This window comes from Antrostomus carolinensis, unplaced genomic scaffold (assembly GCF_000700745.2).
Source record: "Antrostomus carolinensis isolate BGI_N321 unplaced genomic scaffold, ASM70074v2 scaffold40090, whole genome shotgun sequence".
In the NCBI taxonomy this organism is placed as follows: domain Eukaryota; kingdom Metazoa; phylum Chordata; class Aves; order Caprimulgiformes; family Caprimulgidae; genus Antrostomus; species Antrostomus carolinensis.
In genome coordinates, this window is record NW_010288495.1 from 27,906 (window position 1) to 49,940 (window position 22,035).

The 22,035-nt window shown below is 35.8% G+C and overlaps 1 protein-coding gene across 1 annotated transcript in view; it reads right to left on the minus strand.

Moving 5' to 3' along the window:
• The window catches only part of PSMD14 (proteasome 26S subunit, non-ATPase 14), a 44,463-nt gene extending 24,913 nt beyond the window's left edge, over positions 1–19,550 (minus strand). Inside the window, exons 1-4 of the mRNA XM_010166917.1 lie at positions 19,502–19,550; positions 17,906–17,993; positions 14,867–14,918; positions 84–155 (exon numbers count right to left, since the gene is read on the minus strand). Coding sequence (XP_010165219.1) covers positions 84–155; positions 14,867–14,914 — 120 coding nt within the window. The 5' untranslated portion in view covers positions 14,915–14,918; positions 17,906–17,993; positions 19,502–19,550. The remainder of the gene's footprint in view (positions 1–83; positions 156–14,866; positions 14,919–17,905; positions 17,994–19,501) is intronic.
• Positions 19,551–22,035: the final 2,485 nt, after the last annotated feature.

A 22,035-nucleotide genomic window follows, 5' to 3' on the forward strand; every position in this document is an offset into this window, starting at 1 on the left:
GCACAAGTCCACAAACTTTGGATGAGTGCCAGGTGCTCTATCTCCAGCACTATACTCAGATGCAGTACACACAGAACACTTACCTTCAGCAGTGCAAGGGAAGAGATATAAACCTGTTCCGCTGTATCGACTGCAGGAGCATCTGTTGGTGGCCCCTATGAAAAGAATAAAAAATTATTTTCTCCATCATTGTTATTCTGCAGTTTCTAAACAATTTCTTTTGTTTTCCATATTACAAAAGGTACAGAAAAATATATACATAATCATGACGTGTGTTAGATGCAGTTCTTACAAGAAAAACAGGCACACCCAAACATCAAACACTTATTTACAGCACTTTCCTTCACTAATCTGTTTTGTAATACAAGTCACCTAGCCATCATCCCCTGTCTTCCCCCACCCCAAAACAATATCAAAGAGCAATTCTATCAGAATCAGTCAAATAAAAATCTGGCAATTATTGCACTGGGTACAAACCTGTTACAAGACATAAAAGCTAAGAGTCAGATAAGTTTCCATTAGTCAGCCTTGCTGCAACGCTAACCTTCGTCAGCTGTAAAATATGGCCAGTTCTCCAATTAACTATGTGTTTCTTACAGTGGTGTGAATGTAAATGCTGCTGGGCTAGCATGATTAACTGGCACCAACACAAACAGCAATTTCCCTTTGCTTCATCAGCTTTCAGCTAAAGAGGACTTGCAGATAAAGGCTATGGGAGTACTTTGCAAATACACCGGTACAGTGAGAGAAAAAACGGACCTCCGATCCCTAGGTGGAAAAGCTGTGAACAAAATACTTTGCTCTTTGCTTTATGAGTAGTTATTCAAAAATTAGCACAACTGTCCCAGGTGTGAATGATTGGTTGAAACAGGTTCTGTGTACTGTTGAAAATGAAAAACACAGGAGGCAGCAGTTTAAATGTCCCTTTCTTGAGGAGCAAGAAGCATATTGCTTCTATATACAGAATTCCATATCAGTTTATCTCATTACAGCCAATTAACAGTACATTCATTACTATATTACCAAATTGTGTATAACAAATTTCCACCAAAGATACAAAAGGTTATTTTTGCACTAAGTGATGTGAACTTAGAAGGGCAACAAAGCAACTATAGAGTATGGCCAAAAAAAAAAAGATATTTCATGTTGAGTTAAAGGAGGAAAAAAATTGTGCCTTTACACATACATTTTTTAGATTTAGAACATTGATTCCACAGTTATAAGCAAAATGGGGCAAAAAAGAGAACAATTTTGAGTAAATTCTTGATCTTTCACTTAAAGGGGAAAAATACAGTACAACATGTGTCCACATGACATCAAACAGAAGAGAGTGACTGACACAAGCCACCACCTCCTGAAGATAAAACCAGGAACTTAAGTAATCAGCATATTAAAATTTGTATAGTAACTGTCCTTTCCACATACTTTCACTTTTACATACACAGAAAAAACATCATCTAGTCTTCAGAACACATCTAGTCTTCAGAACACTTTACAGACAGTAAGAAAATTCAGTTGTGGGTTTTTTCTCCCCCCGTCAATTAACTCTTTCTCTATTAGGTCCATATCCAATATTAATTTTTTGAATCCAATCTTTATATTTTGAAACTCACATACATGCAGGGATCAGTTGTGTCAACCACAACTGCTTCCTAACACCTTAAAACCTTTGTTTCCAACTTTGATACTGCTGACAATCACCTCTTGGTATTTGCTCTCTCCCACTTCTTACTACTCATTGCTGATTCTTCTGTCACTTTAGCCTTTCCATCAGCAATCTTCCATCAGGTTTAACTTTCATCTTCTATAATATTCTTGCCAAAGGTCCATTTTTAATCCATCCCACTTCATCCATCTCCCACTAGCCATAGCCCAACAGTTAGATGTTCCAGCAGATAAGTGTTCCTCTAACACTTAGGATGAAAATCTCTATGAGCAGTTCTTCAGAACATTTCACAGAATTGGATGCACAGGGCACCTGAATCACTTATTCCAAATTTACTACAACTAACTGATGAAGGTTCAAATGCCCAATCATTTTTTGATACTGTTACTATGTTTTTTCTCCATAAACATGCAAGTTTACTTTCTTAACTATAACTCTCCTGCTTTAAGTCTATTTTAAATTATCTTCTTTTCACTTACAAGTCTTAATACTTCAGAAAGCATAGAGACTCCTATTTCCACTTAATCACTGTTAATAATAAAGCACAGATGAGTTGAGTTCTAATTAAAACCCAACTTATTAGTTTGATAACAACCCCTTTCTTCACACATAAAGCTCTCTTCTAATTTTTTACTAGTTCTAGATTAGAGAGGGTCTGAAGTGAGGGTAAAAGTACAAACACAGTAACCTTCTGCTTTAGGAAGAACCATAACATCCATGCTGTGATCACCACACATATTCTACATTTGTCCCAGATTTTGTTTAACATTTCAGTGTAAGCAAGCATTCCATTCCACTCCACCATTCAGTATTTTTTAAAATGAAAAATAGCATAAAAAAAACCCTCCCCCAAACTAGCATAAGTAGTTCTGTGATTTCTGGAAGGCTAATGTTGATGTTTGATCGAGACTAGCTTCTCAAAGATCAGGAGCTTGAAGTTTATTCCACAGACTATGGCTCTTGAATAGACTCTCCTATATGGGATCTCTAATGTCTGTTAAGATGTCAGATCACACTGACACTTGTCCAGCAGCTGAGGTATTAATCACAGCTCTGTCACCTATGTAGACACCTGTGTTCACAACTTGTAAGAGTTTAATTATTCTTCATAACTTTTCCCATTTTAAAATCTATTTAAAAATCAGTCAGTAGATTCAACACTTAAAGTGATGAGACAAAGACAAATATTATTACATCTTGCTTCTGTAACAAGGCAACTAAATTACCTTTAGTTTAAGCAAAGGTAGGAACTAAAGCAGGATGTTACCCTACTGTACTCATTCCTAATCTTTCCTTCTTTTATTATTTCTATACTCCTTAGAAGTTTCAAATGCTTGTTTACTTTGGTGATGGTTCAGAAGAGGGGATATCTAATATTACACTTCATCAATCCTTTACTCATTCTAGGAGATAAAGTAGTTTCTCTTTTCAAAACATGTTCTCCTGATAGCACCCATAGCCAACAATTCATTTTCAGCATAGGAAACATTGCTAATTCATAAAGAAATGCCTCATTGGTGTAAATTAACTTGCTTAGCATATTTTTTTTAAGCCATAGTATTCACTGTGAATGATTTTGCACACTAAATATGAGTTTAAATATGCATATATATGACTACACAAAGCATTATGAGATATTAATTGTAAACACCAATATTTCACTTTAAGGACATGCCCAAGATAGTAAAAATATTAAAGATTAGCTTCCATTCTTCTCACACAGTTCAACCAATTTACCTGAACTCTTAAAAAATTAGGTAATGGTAGTATACAATGCAAATATAATGTAGGTTTATTAATTCTCAGTTTTCTTCTAAAATATAGCACATACTATGTATTTCCTTGGTCACAATTATTTTGTAAAGACCTCACTATCTCCTTTCATTCTGCACTGTTCTCCTTAGTGATAATAATTACTAGCTAAACTACGAGAAAAGGAAACAACTCATTGCACTGTACCAATTATGTGTATTAATTTTAATATTCCTTCCTCTGTTTTGAATACAGGTTAGAATGAGATGCTCAAAAGAGTTCCAAAATTATTCTGATGTAGCAATTGAGGTATTTTGAGGAGGAAAGGACCCATAGACCAAAACCTGACCAGAATCTACCTTCATAACAGATTTAGTTTCACATTATTTTTCTAGCAAAGATAATCTGACACATAAAATACTATAGGTATGCGCTTATCTTTACAGAAAATTACAAACCCAAAGTTCATAGACTTCTTAACCTAAAGCTTTCAAAGATTTAACAGAAAAAGTCAACAGAATAGATCTTGGGTCTCAAGTCGTTTACCTCGCTTTAGATGATGCCATTTGAAAGAAACAGACATTTGGAAACTGGAACCAATTTACTTCCATCTCTGACCACTTCCTTTGTCATAAGTGGCTGATCATCTAACGCAGCCTTGGAGAGACAGCCACAACTTCCACATGCTAGTTACACAGCTTGTGGGACCCAGCTACGGGTTACAAATTTCAAGATCTTTTTGGCCTGTTTCTGCTCGTCTTCCACAGAAGTTCATGCATTTCTTTCATGAAGCAGAGAGGAAGAAAGACTTTATTAGCTAAATCTCCACATGGAGGCAAGTATTTTACACTGACCCTCCACAGCATGTGCTATTATCACTGTTCACAAACTTCACTGCCTGCCAACTTAACAAAAGGAGCACCACCCTTATGAAGCAGCGTACCAAATTAAATTAACTGGTGTCAAAAATCCAAACAAGAATGCATTGGTATCTGCAATGTAAAAAGGCTGCTGGTATTTTTGGTTACATTATGGTATTCAAAGAAGGTCAGACAGTTGTCCCAGTGCATAGAGTTTTGTAAGACTGTCCACCTCACCGCAAAACAGCAAATACTGCCTTCACTCTTCCTGCACACTGTTTTATTGGATAATTTCTCGGGGAACTGGAGAAACATGGGATTTGGAAATTGCAAGGAACATTGAACCTTCTTTTTCCCAAGCATTCCTGTATAAGCTGGATACTGTAGTTACTAAATCTCAAAAACTGTAAAAAAAAAAAAGAAAAAAGACTGTTACTGTGCTACTTACTGAAAATGGATGTCTCTCTGAATCAACTATACATGCTGTCAGTCAGTGAAACGAGCTGCCTGATGGCCAGCCATCTCATTAAACCCAACCAAATTCTGGTTTTGTTTTTATATAGAATGGCAGAATTCTAATTGCAATAATAATTGATAAAATTAAGTTACCACTATTAAAATGCATTTTATTTTTGTCCCTTTTTTTTTTACAATAAGACTTGTAATGGGAATAGAATCACAATCAAGTTGTGAACAGAAGATTATATTGTAATATTAAATAATGCATGATATTATTTTTGTTTCAAACAGTTAGAGAGATGAGCCAATATAAAAAGCAGCCCTTAAGTTGGGCAGCAATTGTTGATGAAGTGTTAAAGGCATTTGCCATTCTAACAGGATAAAAACTAACACCTTGAAGTGTTATCTACTCAGGCCTTTTAGCAAATTTGTTAACACTTTTAGGTATAGTACTCCACCTTTCTCTTTGTGTGAACTGGTATCAATTATTTAGCCAATTTTATTATGTTATTAAAATACCTGCTGATTAAATGTGAACTAAAGTGTCATTTTAGAGCACTGCTCTTTATTTGTACTATTTTACATTTATTCAAATAGGTACAGAAAGTGGACTTGATTAATTACACGAACAACTGAGAAATGTTCCACAAATGGAGACACTTTCTATTGTTTAAATGGATCTTATACATTGCTCTGGTGTCACGCTAATAGCACAAAAGATGATTTTAAAACACATCATAGCTGTTTTAACAAACCAAACAGTTTTGCAGGGGCAACTGTAATAAAAAAAGACAGTGAACTAAAGTGCTGTAGAGCAAATCTTAGCTTTATTGCACCAAACAACATATTTCTGTTTAAAATATAAGAACTGTAACAATCATTACTACTTATATTTATTGTTGCAATTAGAACAATTAAAATGTGAACACAGGACACACAAGCGAACGCTGACCGCTATAGTGTTTATTTCTTTCCCAGTAAGGTAAGAAAGAACCATTTAGTACTTTAATTTTGTGAGTATTAAACAACTAGTGTGAAAAACAAGCTGCATGTAAACTATTTCTACTGCCTCTGCTTCAATGACTAGCTGAGGCAACCTGTTATAGAAGGTGTTAATTGGCAATAGGAGTACAAGTCAGAAGCATGTTCCCCATCGTCCTAACCCAGCAAGGCTAGGTCATTAAAGTGGAAATGAATTCTTTCATGCTGACTTAACCCTTTCAGTACATATTTTCAGCTGTTACATCTAAAGACAATTGAGAAAGATTAACTAAAAAAAGGAACATTACTTTTGAATTTAAAAAAGTATTCACCCCCTGCTTTTTTTTCTTCACTTGCCTTCTCTATCTCCTTCAAAACAAGTGTTTCATATAATCATGACATTTATTAAGTAGGTAGGGGGGAGAAGGGCAACTAGGGTATAAATGTAATGACAACCATTGTAAAACAGTAATTTATCGTATTTAAGGATACACAGAAAGATCAGGCACTTAAAGTGAGCTTAAAACTACCATTTTGTGAAGGTAAATACAATGTGGGCGTATAGCTTGGTACCAGGGAAACACAATACAGACTACTACCTGCAGAGAGGACACAAACTTGAGTAAGCATGCAGAGGAGGAAGAGGTATTACTGATAATAAAAAGACCTTAAAAGTTCAACAGAGTACCTCTGCTTTTCTCTACTTACTCTTTGTCAGTAAGTGGTATAACCTGATGATATATTGACATAAAGGATAAAAGATTTCTTATATCAGCATAGTGCTTTTTTACACATTGCTAAGCCCAAAACCTAAACACAATTGTGATTGTGGAGCATTTTTTTCCTGTCCTGAGACAATACACTTACAGAAAATACCAATTTGTATTCCATCAGTGGAAGTGGTGAAGGGGAAAAGTCATATTCCCAGATCTTAATGGTTCTAGCAACATTGTCATGACAAGCACCAGAAGCCATGCACTGCATTTTCCACAGTACAGGAAGTTAACGTGATCAGTCACGACAGAGAAAATGATCCAGTTCATTAAAAAGAAAAATTTAAATCACAGAGTTCATGAAAAGGAAAAAAAAAAAATATTACTTTGCACTGTGAATATCACACACTAATTAGCAGCAATTTGAAATTTATTGCATTTTCAAGCTCGTACACACACAATTTTACAGTTAGTTCCACATCAACAGGATTATATTTTGAAGCTAGCATTATGTCTAAACAGTTTGTATGTTTAGGCCCATTTTAATACAAATTATAATCAAGCATACATAACAGACCACAAAATACCACAAGTCTCAACAAACAGCCTAGATTTCTGAAAGGATCACATTGTCTTGCTACGCCATATGTTAGATGAAATAAAAATCGTAGTAACATGTTTAGTCTCAGACTCCAAAATGGAGTAGGGATACTAGGGAAATATTATGGTATCAATTGCTACTTTAAATTAAAAATATCTGAAAAAAAACTTAGCAGGTTAGATTAAAAAACCTGCATCCTGTCTCCTAAAAAAAGCTTATCCAGGTTCACATTTACAACAGAACTTACATTACATTATCTATTTACAACAGATCCATAAACAGCAATATAGCTGGACTTGAAAGATATGATGCTTCCCATCTCCTCTCCTCTTTAAAAACCAAAATTACAGAACATTGTATAGCTTTTATTAGTTGGTTAAATGGGTTAGGATCACTAGTTTGCAAACATCTCTTCAGTGCAAAGCCAAAACTTCACTATTTACCTTTAATGTTTTGGGGTTTTGTTTGTTTGTTTTTAGTTAAGCAGAACTTCAAGCAAAAACAATCTCAAGTTCACTGGGACACTCCAGAGAAAACCTGGCCAGAATTTCAGTTAAAGAAATAAAAACAGAAAGAAAGGAAGCCACCAACAAAATTTAGCTTATGTTTCTATCTTATCCATCTATCAGTAACTCTCTTGCACTGCTAACAGTTTATTGGAAGAGGTATAGCCATCCCCCAACATGGGGACATGCAGGATTTCTCATATACTGGTAGAATGTAAAGTGTTTTGTTCACCTAATTGTCACAAATTGGCAAAATTTCAAAAGGTCTTTTACAAAAAAAAGAGCATTCCTGTTTTCCAGTACTAATATTCTTAAAGACTGAGGCTTAAAGTTTACTAAGAAAAAAAAAAATAAACAGGATTTGGCATAAAATGTTGCTAGCTGAATTTATTCTAAGGTCAGATAAGCTTAATTTTACTACAATGTACTTTACAGAAAGTTGTGCTACTTAGTGTAATTTTTATTAGAAAAAAATATTTATTTCCCAATATTAACATGTATTCATGATATAAAGTTATTTACATGTATTGCCTTGATGCAATTTGCAATAGTTAGAATTTTTGCAATGTTCCCAACACGACAGTTACATGAAATGCCTGCTTCAGTGTAATCTTTCCCAGTTCTAGTGTTTCCTCTCCCTTTACCCCATACAATCTACAAATTCAATGAGACAGGCAAAGAAAACAAGGGAAGGTACGCTGCACCACTGCAGTTAATATTCCTTATTATCAAGTATAAGGACAATTTAGACTAGATGACCTTTAAAGGTCCCTTCCAACCCAAACCATTCTATGATTCTATGACAACGTTACAATTAGCAAAAAGCCTTAGGATCAGGGACACAAGAAAAAATGCTCACTAACATTGTACATGTTTTTGAAAAAAACTACTATTTTTTACAACCTCAAGCTACTGGGGAAAAAAGAAAATCCAGAAAATACAAAGGTGAGTTTAACTCCAGAATAAAACCAGGACTAACCTGTTATTTGTCCCTATCACCATTACAGAAGGTATTGGGATTTAGAAATGAGAGCCTCAAGGCAGGTAACAAGTCAGCATTTGTAGTTTTTGTCTGCCTCCAGAAGTCTTGCTTGAATGCAGATTTTTAATTACTTTATTCTAGACACAATTCTGCCAAGAACGCAAGGTAGCCCTCAGTGCGTGCACACTAAAGTACACATCACCCTAAAATACACTGTGTGCAGCAGAGCAGTTAAGAGGGATTTACTCAATATGTAAAAGAATGCACTGGGCTCTATACACCTACAGGTTCTCTGGTGGTAAGAGCTGGTCCTCTGGACACAAGCAGGTGAACTGGGAGACTCAGTGTCAATAAGTAGGAAGGTTAGTTGTTCATAACACTTTAGAAAAAAAAAATAAGAACCACACCACTATTAATACAAGAACACCACTTCAAACTTCCAGAAAAAAAAACAAAACAGAGGGCTCATCTATAAAGCAGGAAGAAAACAGAGCCCTTGTTCAGAGGTGCTGCATAGTAGCATTGCAACTCAATATTCAATAGCACGGGATTTCAGAAAGGAGAAACAATTTCCAAGATAAATAAATGAAATTGATCATTGTAAAGGGTTTGTTTCCTGCTTACAGAAAGTGACATTACAAACAAACAGGTGCAATACAAAAGGGACGAAGAAGTCTGTTCTTGTTTAGTCTTTTTTTGCTATTCTTTCTCATTATGGCTACACTCATTCCTTGTCCAAGCTCCTTTGTCTCTTCTGGGGAAAGTCAGTTGGACTGCACTAGCAATTAAATAGAGAAGAGAGAGAAGCTAATTGCCTAATTATTAGAAATAAGGAAGTTTAAGATATGAGGCCAAGAGGAGGCAGCTAAAAATGGTCTCCAGAGTTTATAGGAAAAGAGCAGATCAGAGGAAACCGATAATGCTCAGGCACAGCCCACTAGCTCTGTTATTTTTAGTTTTATGTTTGTTTGCGATTAATATGCAAAGTATGACTCTAGTGCAGCCCATCACACTTCAAGGCAGCTTTTATACCACCAAGTACATACTGTGTTGTAAATACAATCATATGACTGTTCCTAAATCAATTCTAGCATGTTTCTCCCTCCCTCTGCCGTGAGCGCTTTTGGATATAAATCATATTACAATCACTCAACCATGTTTCAAATGTAGGAAAACTATACCCAGCCTTTAGCAATCCTCAACAACTTTCAAATAAGCTTACACTACCGATGGATTTCTCACCTTCTCCAGTGCAACCAGACACAAGCCACACCCATACCCTAAATTTGATACGACGCTTTTGGTTGAACAGCCCTGTATTAAAACACTAAGCATAGAAACATAGAATCATAGAATGGTTTGGATTGAAAGGGACCTTAAAGATCATCTGGTTCCAACCCCCCTGCCATCAGCAGGGACACCTTCCACTAGACCAGGTTGCTCAAAGCCTCATCCAGCCTGGCCTTAAACACTTCCAGGGAGGGGGCATCCACAACTTCCTTGGGCAACCTCCAGACGCACCAAAATACTCATCCCAATCAATGAAAGTAAAATAGCACAGTTTGCTGTATCTAAAGTGTTTATTTCCTCCTTAAAACAAAATCATGTATTTTGGTTATATAAACTGACACAGATTTTCTACAGGTGATAATAAGCAATCGATTAACTATTTTGAACTTTTTATGGGAGTTGATGTTGGGCATTTTTAATGGATGAAAAATGTTTGTCACTGAGGAAAATCTTCTACTCTTTAAATGGGTTGACAACTTCCAGGGAAAAAGTAGAACTGGAATAACCCAGCCAAACCTGTACACCATCTCATCTACTGGGAGGTATGTTTAAATTCCAGAAATACTAACATACTTGAGAACTTTCCTGGAAAATGTCTCAGAAGCAATGGCACAGAAATTATGCACAATTTTAAGAGTTATAATTCAGATTTATTCCCCTGGCAGAGTATTCTCAAAAGGAGAACCTGAAGCTTCAAATACTTGCAAGAAGCAAACAATAGTGTAACATCACAATTCAAACCACATAAAGCACATACACCCAGGAGACACAGAAAGGAAAAAGTCATGCAGGTACAACAGATACCAAAACACTCTACAGCTTTTCAAAGCAAAAAGCACTTCATTACATTAAATGCAACACATTTGCACCCTTCAAACTAAAACCCATCTCGTTTCAAGAATCAATTAACCAAAACAATTTTCAGTAAGATGCTAAGGTGTTGGGTTTTATTGCTTGGGTTTTTAGGGTTTCTTTTTTGGTTTTGTGGGTTGTTTTTTTTTTGGGGGGGGGAGGCTGGGTGGCGTGGAGGGGTGTGTGTGTATGCGTGGGGGGTTGTTTGTCAGGGTTTGTTTTGGTTTTGAGGTTTTTTGTTGTTGGAGATTTTTTGTTTTGTTTTACATAGGGAATCTTAGCATGCAGATTAGCCAGTTAGAACACTTCATTTACTTCAAGAGACACATCAGCTTAATGAAGTAACTCAAAGAAACTTGCATTTAATTGTTAATTATCTACACTAAGCCTGACCCTCCTTTGCCTGCCAGATCACCAACATTTATTCTGAAGCCCCGCAGAACACTGAGCCAGTAGTGCTCTTTTCTAATAGCCATTCTGGCTAGATCAGCAGATGAAACAGAACTTTAGATCAGTGGCAGGTCTCCCAAGTTCCCACGGTGCCACAGATTCACTAAATGGGATCAGCATGTTCTAAAAAAACATGATAATATGAGGGAAAAAGGTTCCACAGCATCAAGCAGTGCAATGCTTGAAACCTCATAATCAAAGTGACAGTTTTCAAGTGCCATTTACAATGCCCTAATCTGGAAACATCCCAGCTAACCCATCTGATCAACTATTTCACAGATGGAAGCACTTGATGGCTAATTGGCAAGTCCATTATTCAAATAAAATAGCTATCTGCACTTCTATTTTCTATATTCCAAGTCAAGGTGTAAACACCCCTTATAAGACACAGGTCACTTCTGTCTCTCCCTCCCTTCCCATTTGGATTTTTTCCCTTCCTCTCTGCCATCAAATATGTTAATTCAGAAACACAGAAGCAGTTTTATTTTCCATTTATTGCAGTAGAACAGTTGTCTGCACCGACACAGCAATGTAAATGAGTATTTTCAAAAATTCATCAAGTAATGAAAAATAATTTCAACACCATTCTTAAAAAGCACAATTCACTATTTCACTGCTTCCTACCACATCTGGATTCAGAAAAATAGACAGGATGTATTAGCATGGACAAGAACTTGTATAGCTTCTATTATTGTTCTGAAAGTGTAGGGGAGAGAGCTCTGCTAAAAAAGCACTTAATTTGTTCATGCTCTTCAACAGTATCCAGTAGGATTGCCTAATAGACACATATGTGGAACTGATTTCACTTGCAAACAGTAGTTCAGCATACAAAATGAAGAGGAGTATTGCTCCAAATTCCTGCCTGCTACATAAGTAGAACGCTTTTACGTACCCCACAAAGCCTGTTAATTTGTCTGAAGCAAATGTATAATGCAAAGTGAAGCATTAAATCACTAGTGAAATTCTGTGGTAGGCAGTATTCCCAGGGGATGAACAGGGAGAGATGGAAAAGAATGAACCAGGAAAAGGAAGACAGTAACCAGAACATGACAAGGGGCAGGAGGAGGAAGAGAAGGAAAACAAGGGCATTGCCAAAAATCCAAACTCCCATGAACTACAGAAGGGAAATTAAAGTAATAACCATTTTGTTTGGGACATCACAACACTTTCAAACTTTAACCATTCATCCCACATTTTTTAAACAGCTCAAATAACTCATTCTTCTTATACATATACAATGATAGCAGAAATTCAAATGTCTACAATACCAGGTACATAAGACACAATTTCTGCAGGAAGCAGCATTGCAAAGAAGAACTTATTTATTGTATCAAGTCCAAAACTAAACACAGGTACCTTCCCATACAAACAACACAAAGTTAATGACCAAGTTCACTGCCAGAAAAATACTGTGGATGGCTTATGTGATGTCAAAAGCTACCAGATTTTCTTCCCTCCTCTCTTGTCTACATGCTGCCCCATGAAGACACTCCTTTATCCATCTAAGACTAAAAGAGAGGAAATGCCTCGAAATTTCTAAGCCACAAGTCACTGAAGGGAAAGTTTGTTGTTGAAATATCACTTTAAGATCACTTCCTTAAATATTTGTTTATTAGTCATACGAAGACAGACTTATGGTCGATGGAATGGAGCACCGACCACCTCTGGACAATTCAACATTCAACCTCTGGACAATTCAACATTGAACAATAGAATGCTGAAGGAGCAAGTAGTACGAAAAAAAAAAAAAAAGGCAAAAAGAAAAGAGAAGAACATGAATTCACCAAAAGCAGTTTTCAAGTGGAATACAAGACACCCAAAGACTTGAAAAAGTCTTGTAAAAACATTAATCCAAAGAGCACCTGGGACAACAACAAGAGCACTTGAGTTTGTAAATGAAGAAAAACAAACAAATAAACAACCCCAAACAATATAATAATCAGAAGAAGTGGTTTTACCAAAGCCATCTGATTCACTCTGGATTATCTCCCAATATCAATTATCAACCAATCAATATTCAGAACAGAAGTGATCTTTGAAGGTCCATTGAAACACCATATTTTAAGGACATAAAATTATTCTTTTTGAAAAGCCTTCCTGCTAAAAGACTATAAAAGTAGTCAAGATATCCAGTGCAAGCAGCAACTTGCATAAAGAGCAATTCGGTTTTCCACTTTTTTTTTTTTTAATCCAACACATACTCATCAATTCGTTTAAGAGACAATTCCATATTTAAACAAACACAGAGCAGCTTTGCAGGCCAAAGCTGCCAGAGGAGTTCAGCGAGCTGCTTCTGAATGTTATGTTCTATTGTCTGTCACAATTTTCTTGCAAGCTCTAAGTTAAAGCTGAGAAATTCAGAAAGCAGCAGAGAGTTAGCTGTAAATTTGAAAAACAGCTTTGATATCCGTCAAGTTCAGAGAGGACTAAGAAGTGAAAGCTTGAGTGATTAGACTGCGCAGATGTTAAAAAAATGAAGAGTCATGAAGCAGGCTGGCAGCTCAGAGGAACAAGAGAAATAACTGTTTAAGAAAGTGAAACTAAAAATAACCGAGGGATGCTTGAAGATTCTCTAAGAGAGCGTGAATAGAATTTTAGCTATAAAAAGGAAAAAAAAAGATGCACCAAAATTTACAGCTTATTTGGCAAAACATCTAGAGGCTGTAAATCAGCTTAGAATATTTCAACAAATGCTTCAGTATTAAACTGCTCCTTTCTTAATTATACTGGACACAAACACACTAAAACCAGAAGAAGCTGTGGGTTTAGCTATTTCAATCATCCTAGAAGCAACTTAACACACACATCACGAAGCCTAAGACAAACAGAACTGATTCCTCCAGAACAAGAGTATGAATTCTCAATTTAGAACAGAGCCCTGGAGGCAGATGCAGAAAGCAGAGAAAGGGCAGCTACTGCAGCCAGCCAAGACTATGAAGGAAATCATACTGAAACCCTTTCTTTAAGGAAATAATTCCTCCTACAAGCCTCAGACAAAGAAGTTGCTAATTTTTTTTTTTCTCCTTGTATCCACAATAGTCAGCAAGATGTAGTAAGATCAACTTGGTTCTATTTTTGAAGACTGCCAGTCACACCAGTTGGTCCAGGAGAAAAGCACTAGGACTTGCTCTTGTGCTAGGAGAAGCCACACACTCTGTGTGGGTCTCCCACTGGAACAGAACAGCTGCCAGGGAGGCCTTTTTGCTGTGAGTGGAGTTACAGATGTGAGGACAACAGCGAACAAGAGAAGACACAATACAACACACATATAGGTGGCTACAACTACCTACAAGTGATAAATTAAACTCAAATGATCTCCTGAAATGTACATATGCTTCAGTATCTTATAACACCCATCATAATGTGATCCAAGGACTGAAATACATCATTTATGAAGGAGCAAGTGGGGTATGTTCAGCCATTTAGAAGAATCTTCATGTTCTATTACTGGAAATGGATTTTTAAATTTTATTCTGTGATTCCAGTGCTTTTCAATCCAAACTTTAAAATGTACAGACACCAAATTAAAGGTTTATAAACATTTTGTAAACTCAGTGCCAACACAAGAGTTCATACTGACAAAAAAACCCCAGTCAGGCTGTAACCATTATTTGCATATACTTACGCAGCATCTCTAGAGTCAGGGATTATTACTATGAACTTTGTTTTTTGATATTGTTTTAAAATATAATAAAAGGAATATTCCAGAATTTATTAATATTAAAGAGAAGATATTTACAAACTATGTACTAACCTGTCCCAGCCCAGGCATACCTCCTCCAAGTCGCAGAAGTCTATCCATATTTCTAGAAAAACAGAAACAAAGGAAAAATGTTCCCATGCTCTGAAGTGTTTACTAAATTGCTATCCATATAATTCACCTTCCGTCACTCAGTATGTCAAAAATATTGGTGGTAATTACAACACAACATCAGACTTCCTGTTAATTAACACCACATACTAATTCAAGAAGCTGTCTTCCATGCTAATTAACAGACCTTGTTTTATTGCTTTGGTTTTGGGTTATCCCCATTTCTGAAGACAAGTGCTCTTGTCAAACTTTTTAAAACTTTCCTATAATTCAATTAACTGGGGGATTTTTGTTGCTTAAGAACAGCACCTAAATCTAGGAAGTGCCTAAAACTTATTAGATATACAATCAAGTTTATTTCAATTTGTTCAGAAAGCATCAATAAAAATGTGAAAGTAATGATTTTAGCATCCTCATTAGTAAGTTCTTCACTAATTAACTTACAGCTTGTCAGTTATCATCAAAACTACATGTGAAAGACACTAAGCAGATTATGGATCTCTGAATTAGCATCAAAAGCTTTTCTTTAAATGAACTCATACTAAAAGAAATACTGTCAAGTAAATATTTAACGTGTATATAGTTAGTACAGTCTATAGTAACAGTACAGTCATGTAATACATTTCCAGTGTTGCATGTGCCATTGCTTTAGTGCAAGATTATTCCAATCAATGCAGCTAACTCATCACTTCAGGGAAAGAAAGAAAAAAAAAAAAAATCAAACAGCTTTTCTGTCTTGCAACTTTCAAAGGAGTGATCTCTAGGAATAAGAATTGTTAAGGTGCCTAATAAATAAATAATTACACTGCTGTTTATTTCAGTTTATTCACTTTCTATTGTTGAAAAGCAATCTACTACTTAATTGTGGATATCTAAGTAAGGGTTCTGTCACAGCTCTAACAGACAGCTTACTTGGCTTTTTCAATTTCTTAGCTTTATACAACAAAACTCAGTGATAAAATAAACAAACAATACTGAATACTATTTTTTAACAGCTGTTTTTGGCAAATGAAGCCATTTCCAAGGTTTACGGAAATTAGTAAATTTTACTGGATTATTTTATTTGTGAAACAGAAGATATAAAGTATCTTTTTTATAGAATCAGAAACTATGATCTTAGTTGCACAAGTTTTAGTATAACACAACAAAGCCTGTTCAGGTGATATAAGTGCAATTGAGAATAGCAAGTAATGATATTTCCAAAGTACTTTCATCCTCCAAATGGATGTTACATTACACATAAGATAATTATACCATAATTTCAACAGAGTGCATTAACAACACTAATTCAAGAACCTTTTTTAAAATTAATTATGCAAAATAACTTTGAACCTATAATGAAAAATAAATTTGCTTGTTTATTAAAAATAAGAGTCTTTATGTTGAAGGTGAATATAATCTCATTCCTTCTGAAATTTACTAATATTTTTACTGACTACATACTAACAAGTTTTATTTAAGTTTAAAATAAATATTTTAAGTTTCATGTTAACAGACAAAAAAGCAGCATTTGGACCTACCACTAGAGAAGATTATCTAACACCTACTTTAATCATGTGTGGAATTTCACCCATTTTAAACAGCAATATCCAAGACACATGGATCAATAACACTTGCTCTATTTGCCAATTTCGCTCTCCGAGTTTAATGCACTAGCAAGCTATTAGCTGCATTTGATTCACTCCCTTGATTTTGTAGAACATGCAAATCCAAAAACCACAGCCTCAACTAACAGTAAGTACTTTCTTAAAACTACTTTGGCATTTTATTAATTAAAAAAGGAGTTTATTAAAGGGTCAATGGTTATGCTTTTCTTTTCAGACAGTCATTGAAACTAAGCTTCTTTATCACAGGCAAAAGCTGCACACAAAGTGTATATACTTTTCTATCCTGAAATACAGTAAATTCCCAATCAAGTTGTAGGATTTCCATGGAAAGGTCAAGTTGCTGTTTAAAGCTATTATGTAAGCACATGCTAAATGGCTTCAATAAAACAGTCACGAGTACAAATTAACACCAACTACATTTCATTTCACCCCTCTGTGGTAGATACTCCTCCATTGAAGCCCACAATGATTCATCTTTCATGACACTAACGAGGGCTGAAGAGTAGCTGAGAAGCAGATTTAAACTACTAAAATTATAATTTTAATCAATCATGGTTGTATGTTTATTTTAAGAATCTCTTAGTCTCTACAATTGGTAACCATAAAACTGGTCTTTCCTAGAACTACAGCAACATCCATAAGCTGCTGAGGTGTATTACATATATACAGTTAAGAAATAACACTGAATAACAAATATTATACCTATTTACATTTCACTTTAGCAAGTGAAAAGCAATAGTTATTTCTAGTTCATTAATATTTTATTTATGTCATTTATTCCAGTTTCTAACCCAACAGAATAGCACATCATTTATAGAAGCATATTTTGCTGTATTAAGATTGGATTAGACCAAGTAGTTACACAAACTGATTACTTACGGGATAACTTTCCAGGTTTCACAACAACAAAATCTCATTGTCTTACAGAACTGGAAGAATGTACCAATTCCCACCTAACTAACAGAGATCAGCCACTGAACTGAAGATGTGCAGATTCTAAAGACAGTAGAACAGAGAAGAAAGCTCCACAAACCATATTTTTTCACTAGCTCTGTGGCTTGACTCTGGTTAGAGTTTTGGCAACCAATACTCTAATTTCTTATTTGTAACTGAAGGTGTTTTAGCAGGTTATATTATATTTAGACCTAAACATAGTTGTTTACTCAGTATAAACATCTGGAGAATTTAGGTTAGCGATCCAAATTAAAATCAATTTTAGTGTTTGTTAATTCACTGTGCCCAAATATTATTTCAGTCATAAATTCCATTTATGAAATAATGCTTTTGTAAACCTTAAAACAGCTTGAGCAAAATTTTTAGACCTTAACTGAGATAACTTTAGCACTTACAAATAAAGCAAATATGCATTTCTAACCTGATGCTCAGCAAGAGATGATCGCAGAACAAACTCAGCAGTGGCTCCCACTTTTTGGCTATAAAGATGATGCCAGTAGGTCTCTTTCCTACAGAAGGAAATAGAAATGAGAGGAAGGGTGGAAAACCAATAAAATCTAGAAACGGCAGCACATGCAAAAAGAAATTTTACATTGATGACCTACAAAAGGACAAAGCACCATTGATAAATAACCCAAAGAACTATCCATAATACTGAAAGAAGTTTCCAAGTTTCTCAAAATTACATGGAATACTAAAGTATTTTAATAAACTGTTTAAGCAATTAAAAGCTAATCAGGAATTTTAAATGCTGTTAGAAACTGAAACTAGAGTCCTTTATTACTGTTTTAGAAGATTTTGCCAGAGCTAAGATCACCTGAGCACAAAGGTAAAGAGGCAGTCTGCAGGTAGAGACAGTTTGCTTGTTGATTTCTACAGGAGCAGTTGGTGTGGCTGGGAGTCATGGAAGCCTTTAGGTTTGCCCAAATTCAGGTTGAGAAAGGCTGCTTCACATTCAGTTTAGGAGTTAAAAATCACGTTATCCTCCTCCCAGAGAACACTGCCCACTAATTGCATCCACTCAATCATTTGTAGTGCAGTGTTTTAAAACAGATCTGTGAAATGATCTGTGGCCATGATTTGATAGACATTTTTTTTTCAATGTCAATGTTAACATAAGGAGCAGTGGGGAAGCTGCTGCTGCTGCTTACCAACTTGATGCTGCTTTCTCAGTACTGCCAGGACAGCCATTTGCGCAGCCTTGCAGTAAACTGATAGGCTAACAAAAATGTTGGTTTTATCCCTGTTCTCTTCTCTGAGAGGATTCACACTGCATCCCAGAAACAGTTGTCTTGGCATAACAGAAAAAGAGGTCTTGGAAGAGCCAACTGCTCCTAAGGCTAATCCAGGCTCCAGAAAACATCTATGTCAAATCATACTTTAAGCTAAAGCTGCTCAGAGAATCTCTTTGGGTTTTGGGGTTGAATTTTTTTTTTTTTTTAATTAACTGAGGTAATTTAACAGAGACCATTCTGAACCTTATCTCACAGAAATATGAGAGCAAAGGAAGATGTGTTAATCCTCCTGGAAAGTTAGAGGAGAAAGAAGTCAGAGTTTCTCAGTGCTGACAGGCTGGGGTGGAATTCCACTAACAAGTCAAAAGAAAAGTTGCTGCACTTCTGCCGCCTTTGCACAAGGAAATGATCCAGGAGAGATCAGATGAGACAGGACCACAACAGCCAGCACAGGCTGCAACAGAACTGCAGTCAGTTCACAAGCAGGTTTCAGAGTTACAACCCAATTCACTTTCAGCCAGCTGGCCACTTGGGGGTCTTGCATTCCCTTCCCCACTTTCTAAAGGACATTAAAGAAACAGATCTCTGTGAGCTTGGTCAGCTCCCTGGGGGAGGCACATAACATGGAAACCTATAGTTGAGTCTCTGGTGCAAAGTGCAAAAGGTTAGTTTTGATTACATGCTTACCTGTTGTTTTTTCCCCCTATATATACCCATATACTTACAGATATATATATATATAAAGCACAGAAAATAACCAAACAGTTCACAGTAAATCTCACCTCCTTTCCTTCCAAAGTCAGCAAAAGGTATTTTGATAATATTTCTTTCTGTCTGCAAGGAAGAGTTAAGAGTCTGTTTAAAGTGAGGCTTTAGGGATGTGAGTACACATATGAAATAGTTCCACATTAGAAAATTGCAGAAGGTCAGTTATAATCATAAGAAACTTGCATTTTGGTGCACTGCAGGATTTGGATGACATGCACCTATCGAGATAAATGTGGTCACTGATGGCTTAAAAAAAAAAAGTAAGTAGCTTCTCTGCTTGTGTATGTCCATGACTAACACACCTCAACGAAAAAACCTGGGTCATAGGATGATACTAAAATAAACCCAAACCTCCTTTATTGCAATTTTCTTTTAACTGTCCTGGCCTCAAAAGGGGAAAGTATGTTTAATAAAAGTCTGGTTAATAATGAAGTGCATGTATACACAGAGCATCTCAAAACTGATCTGAAAACAGAAGTTTTTTAAAAACCCATGTCTAATATTTGTTCATGACACTACCATTAGGTAACTGTAATCACTGGCAAGAGTTGTCCATTTGCAGAGCTCTGGCTCACCATTCAGTTGTTGGTTACCACTTTCAGATCACTTAAATGCTGACTTTTAATAATGAAAATGTTTTTTCTTAGGTAACATAGGGATGAAATTAGACAAAAGCATTATGCACAAATGTATATATACATAAAGATATAAACCAATAGCTACTGTGCTTACACTTGGCATGTTTCAGCATGTATTTTAAAATTGACTCGAAACACAGTCTTAAATTACTGTAACTCCTTGCATGAGATACATGAGTTTCACACCACAGTGCACTATTTTTATCTAGCATTAACACTCCATGATGCAATCCCTCAACAAAAGAGGGTTCTCCTGGGTTGAAAACTTTTGAATTAGTAAAAAAAGAAAAAATTAGCTTCAATATGCATGGAAGAGAAAACACTGGCTCCTAAACTTCCCTATTAGTGGAAAGAGTATCAGGCTAGACTGAAGTGACAGCAATTTACTCTGCACTTCGCAATTTGTACTCTGCATTGACTTCATGCAAATAATTTCATCTTTGGTAAACCAGTTTCTCCATCTGAGTGGAGATACTAAGCTTTGTATAAGCATGTCCAGATCTCCTGTTGACAAGTTCCACATAGAAGATGGATTAACAATTTTATTAGCAGCAACTGAAAAGTGGTTTAAGGTTTTTGCTGCAACTATAACAATTTCAACTTCACTAGGAATGATAAACAACTACTCAAAAAATTAGTTGAGGAATTGCACCTTGCAGAGAAATATCATTTCACCAAGAAAAGAACAAAAACACTGCAGGTAAAGTCACCAAACACTGAATGAAAAAAACTTGAACCAGAACAGAGACTTCCTATGTGGCAATGCAGGGCAAAGGGTGTGGGGGGCAGTCTATCTTACTATATATTTTGTATTAAAAGAGAAAAAAAACTACCATCAATTGTCAGTAATCTGTTCATTAAAGCTAAAGATTAACCATGCCATGAATTAATGCAGTCTCTGTAGTGCAAGTCCAGAGCTACACAACTATTTTGCTTCCATAATGTGCTCAGCTCTGTAAATCCAATGGTTCTGGACCACATAGACCCGAATCTCAATAGTCCTGAGCCAGACTAGAAGGTATGCAGGTTAGCTTCTCTGATTCTGCTTTCCGATTTCCAGAAGCACAGCAAACCTAATTCTACTATATTCATAGCTGAGCTGGAGTTACTGAAGTAAACCAGACCCAAGCTGACTACTCTAAAGCTACATAATACATCCACACCAAACTTACAGGTAAGGGAAAACTCATTAACAAATCACACCACCACAGAAACACACAAGAATAATTTTAATGTTATGCTATATATAAAGTAATGAGCTTCTCTGAAATCTGCAGAAGGGGGGGTTGACACACAACTGTTGTGGAACCAACCCCTGCCACCAACTCCAGTAAGTCCTCATCACTCCAGTTTTCTATTATTCAAGGTATCCTAACAATCTCATCATCCTAGATGTTATGAGATAGTTGTAGCTACTATCAGTACACACTCCATAATGCCTGTCAAGATTAAATCACTTCCAAGAAAGTTCACAAACTAATTTATATTTTGATATTATTTAATGTTAATTTTTGATGTATGCTCTAACTTGTCATTTTTGTAACCACAGATACCAAATGAATATCCCTCATGTAGCATGTTATAACAGCTGATAGAACATAAATTTCCATTAAGCTACAGGTAAAACCTAGTTGCTCATAAGTCATGCTAAGTGATCCAGAATCAATTAATTTGCAAATCAGTTCCTGGATTTCTTCACAAACACAGGTCATTTCCTTGTTTCTATAACACAAACTCAAAAACAGTGCTCTTCTCAGCAGAATCTTCTTCCAAGCGTACTCCTTATATCTGAGGTGTACAGCACACCTTGCACCCACAGGGGTGAAAGCGTTAAGGTTCATACAAACCAGTCAGACTTTTCAGCTGGTCTAGTACCTTTTCAGCTGTATACAGCTTTCAAATACATTTAC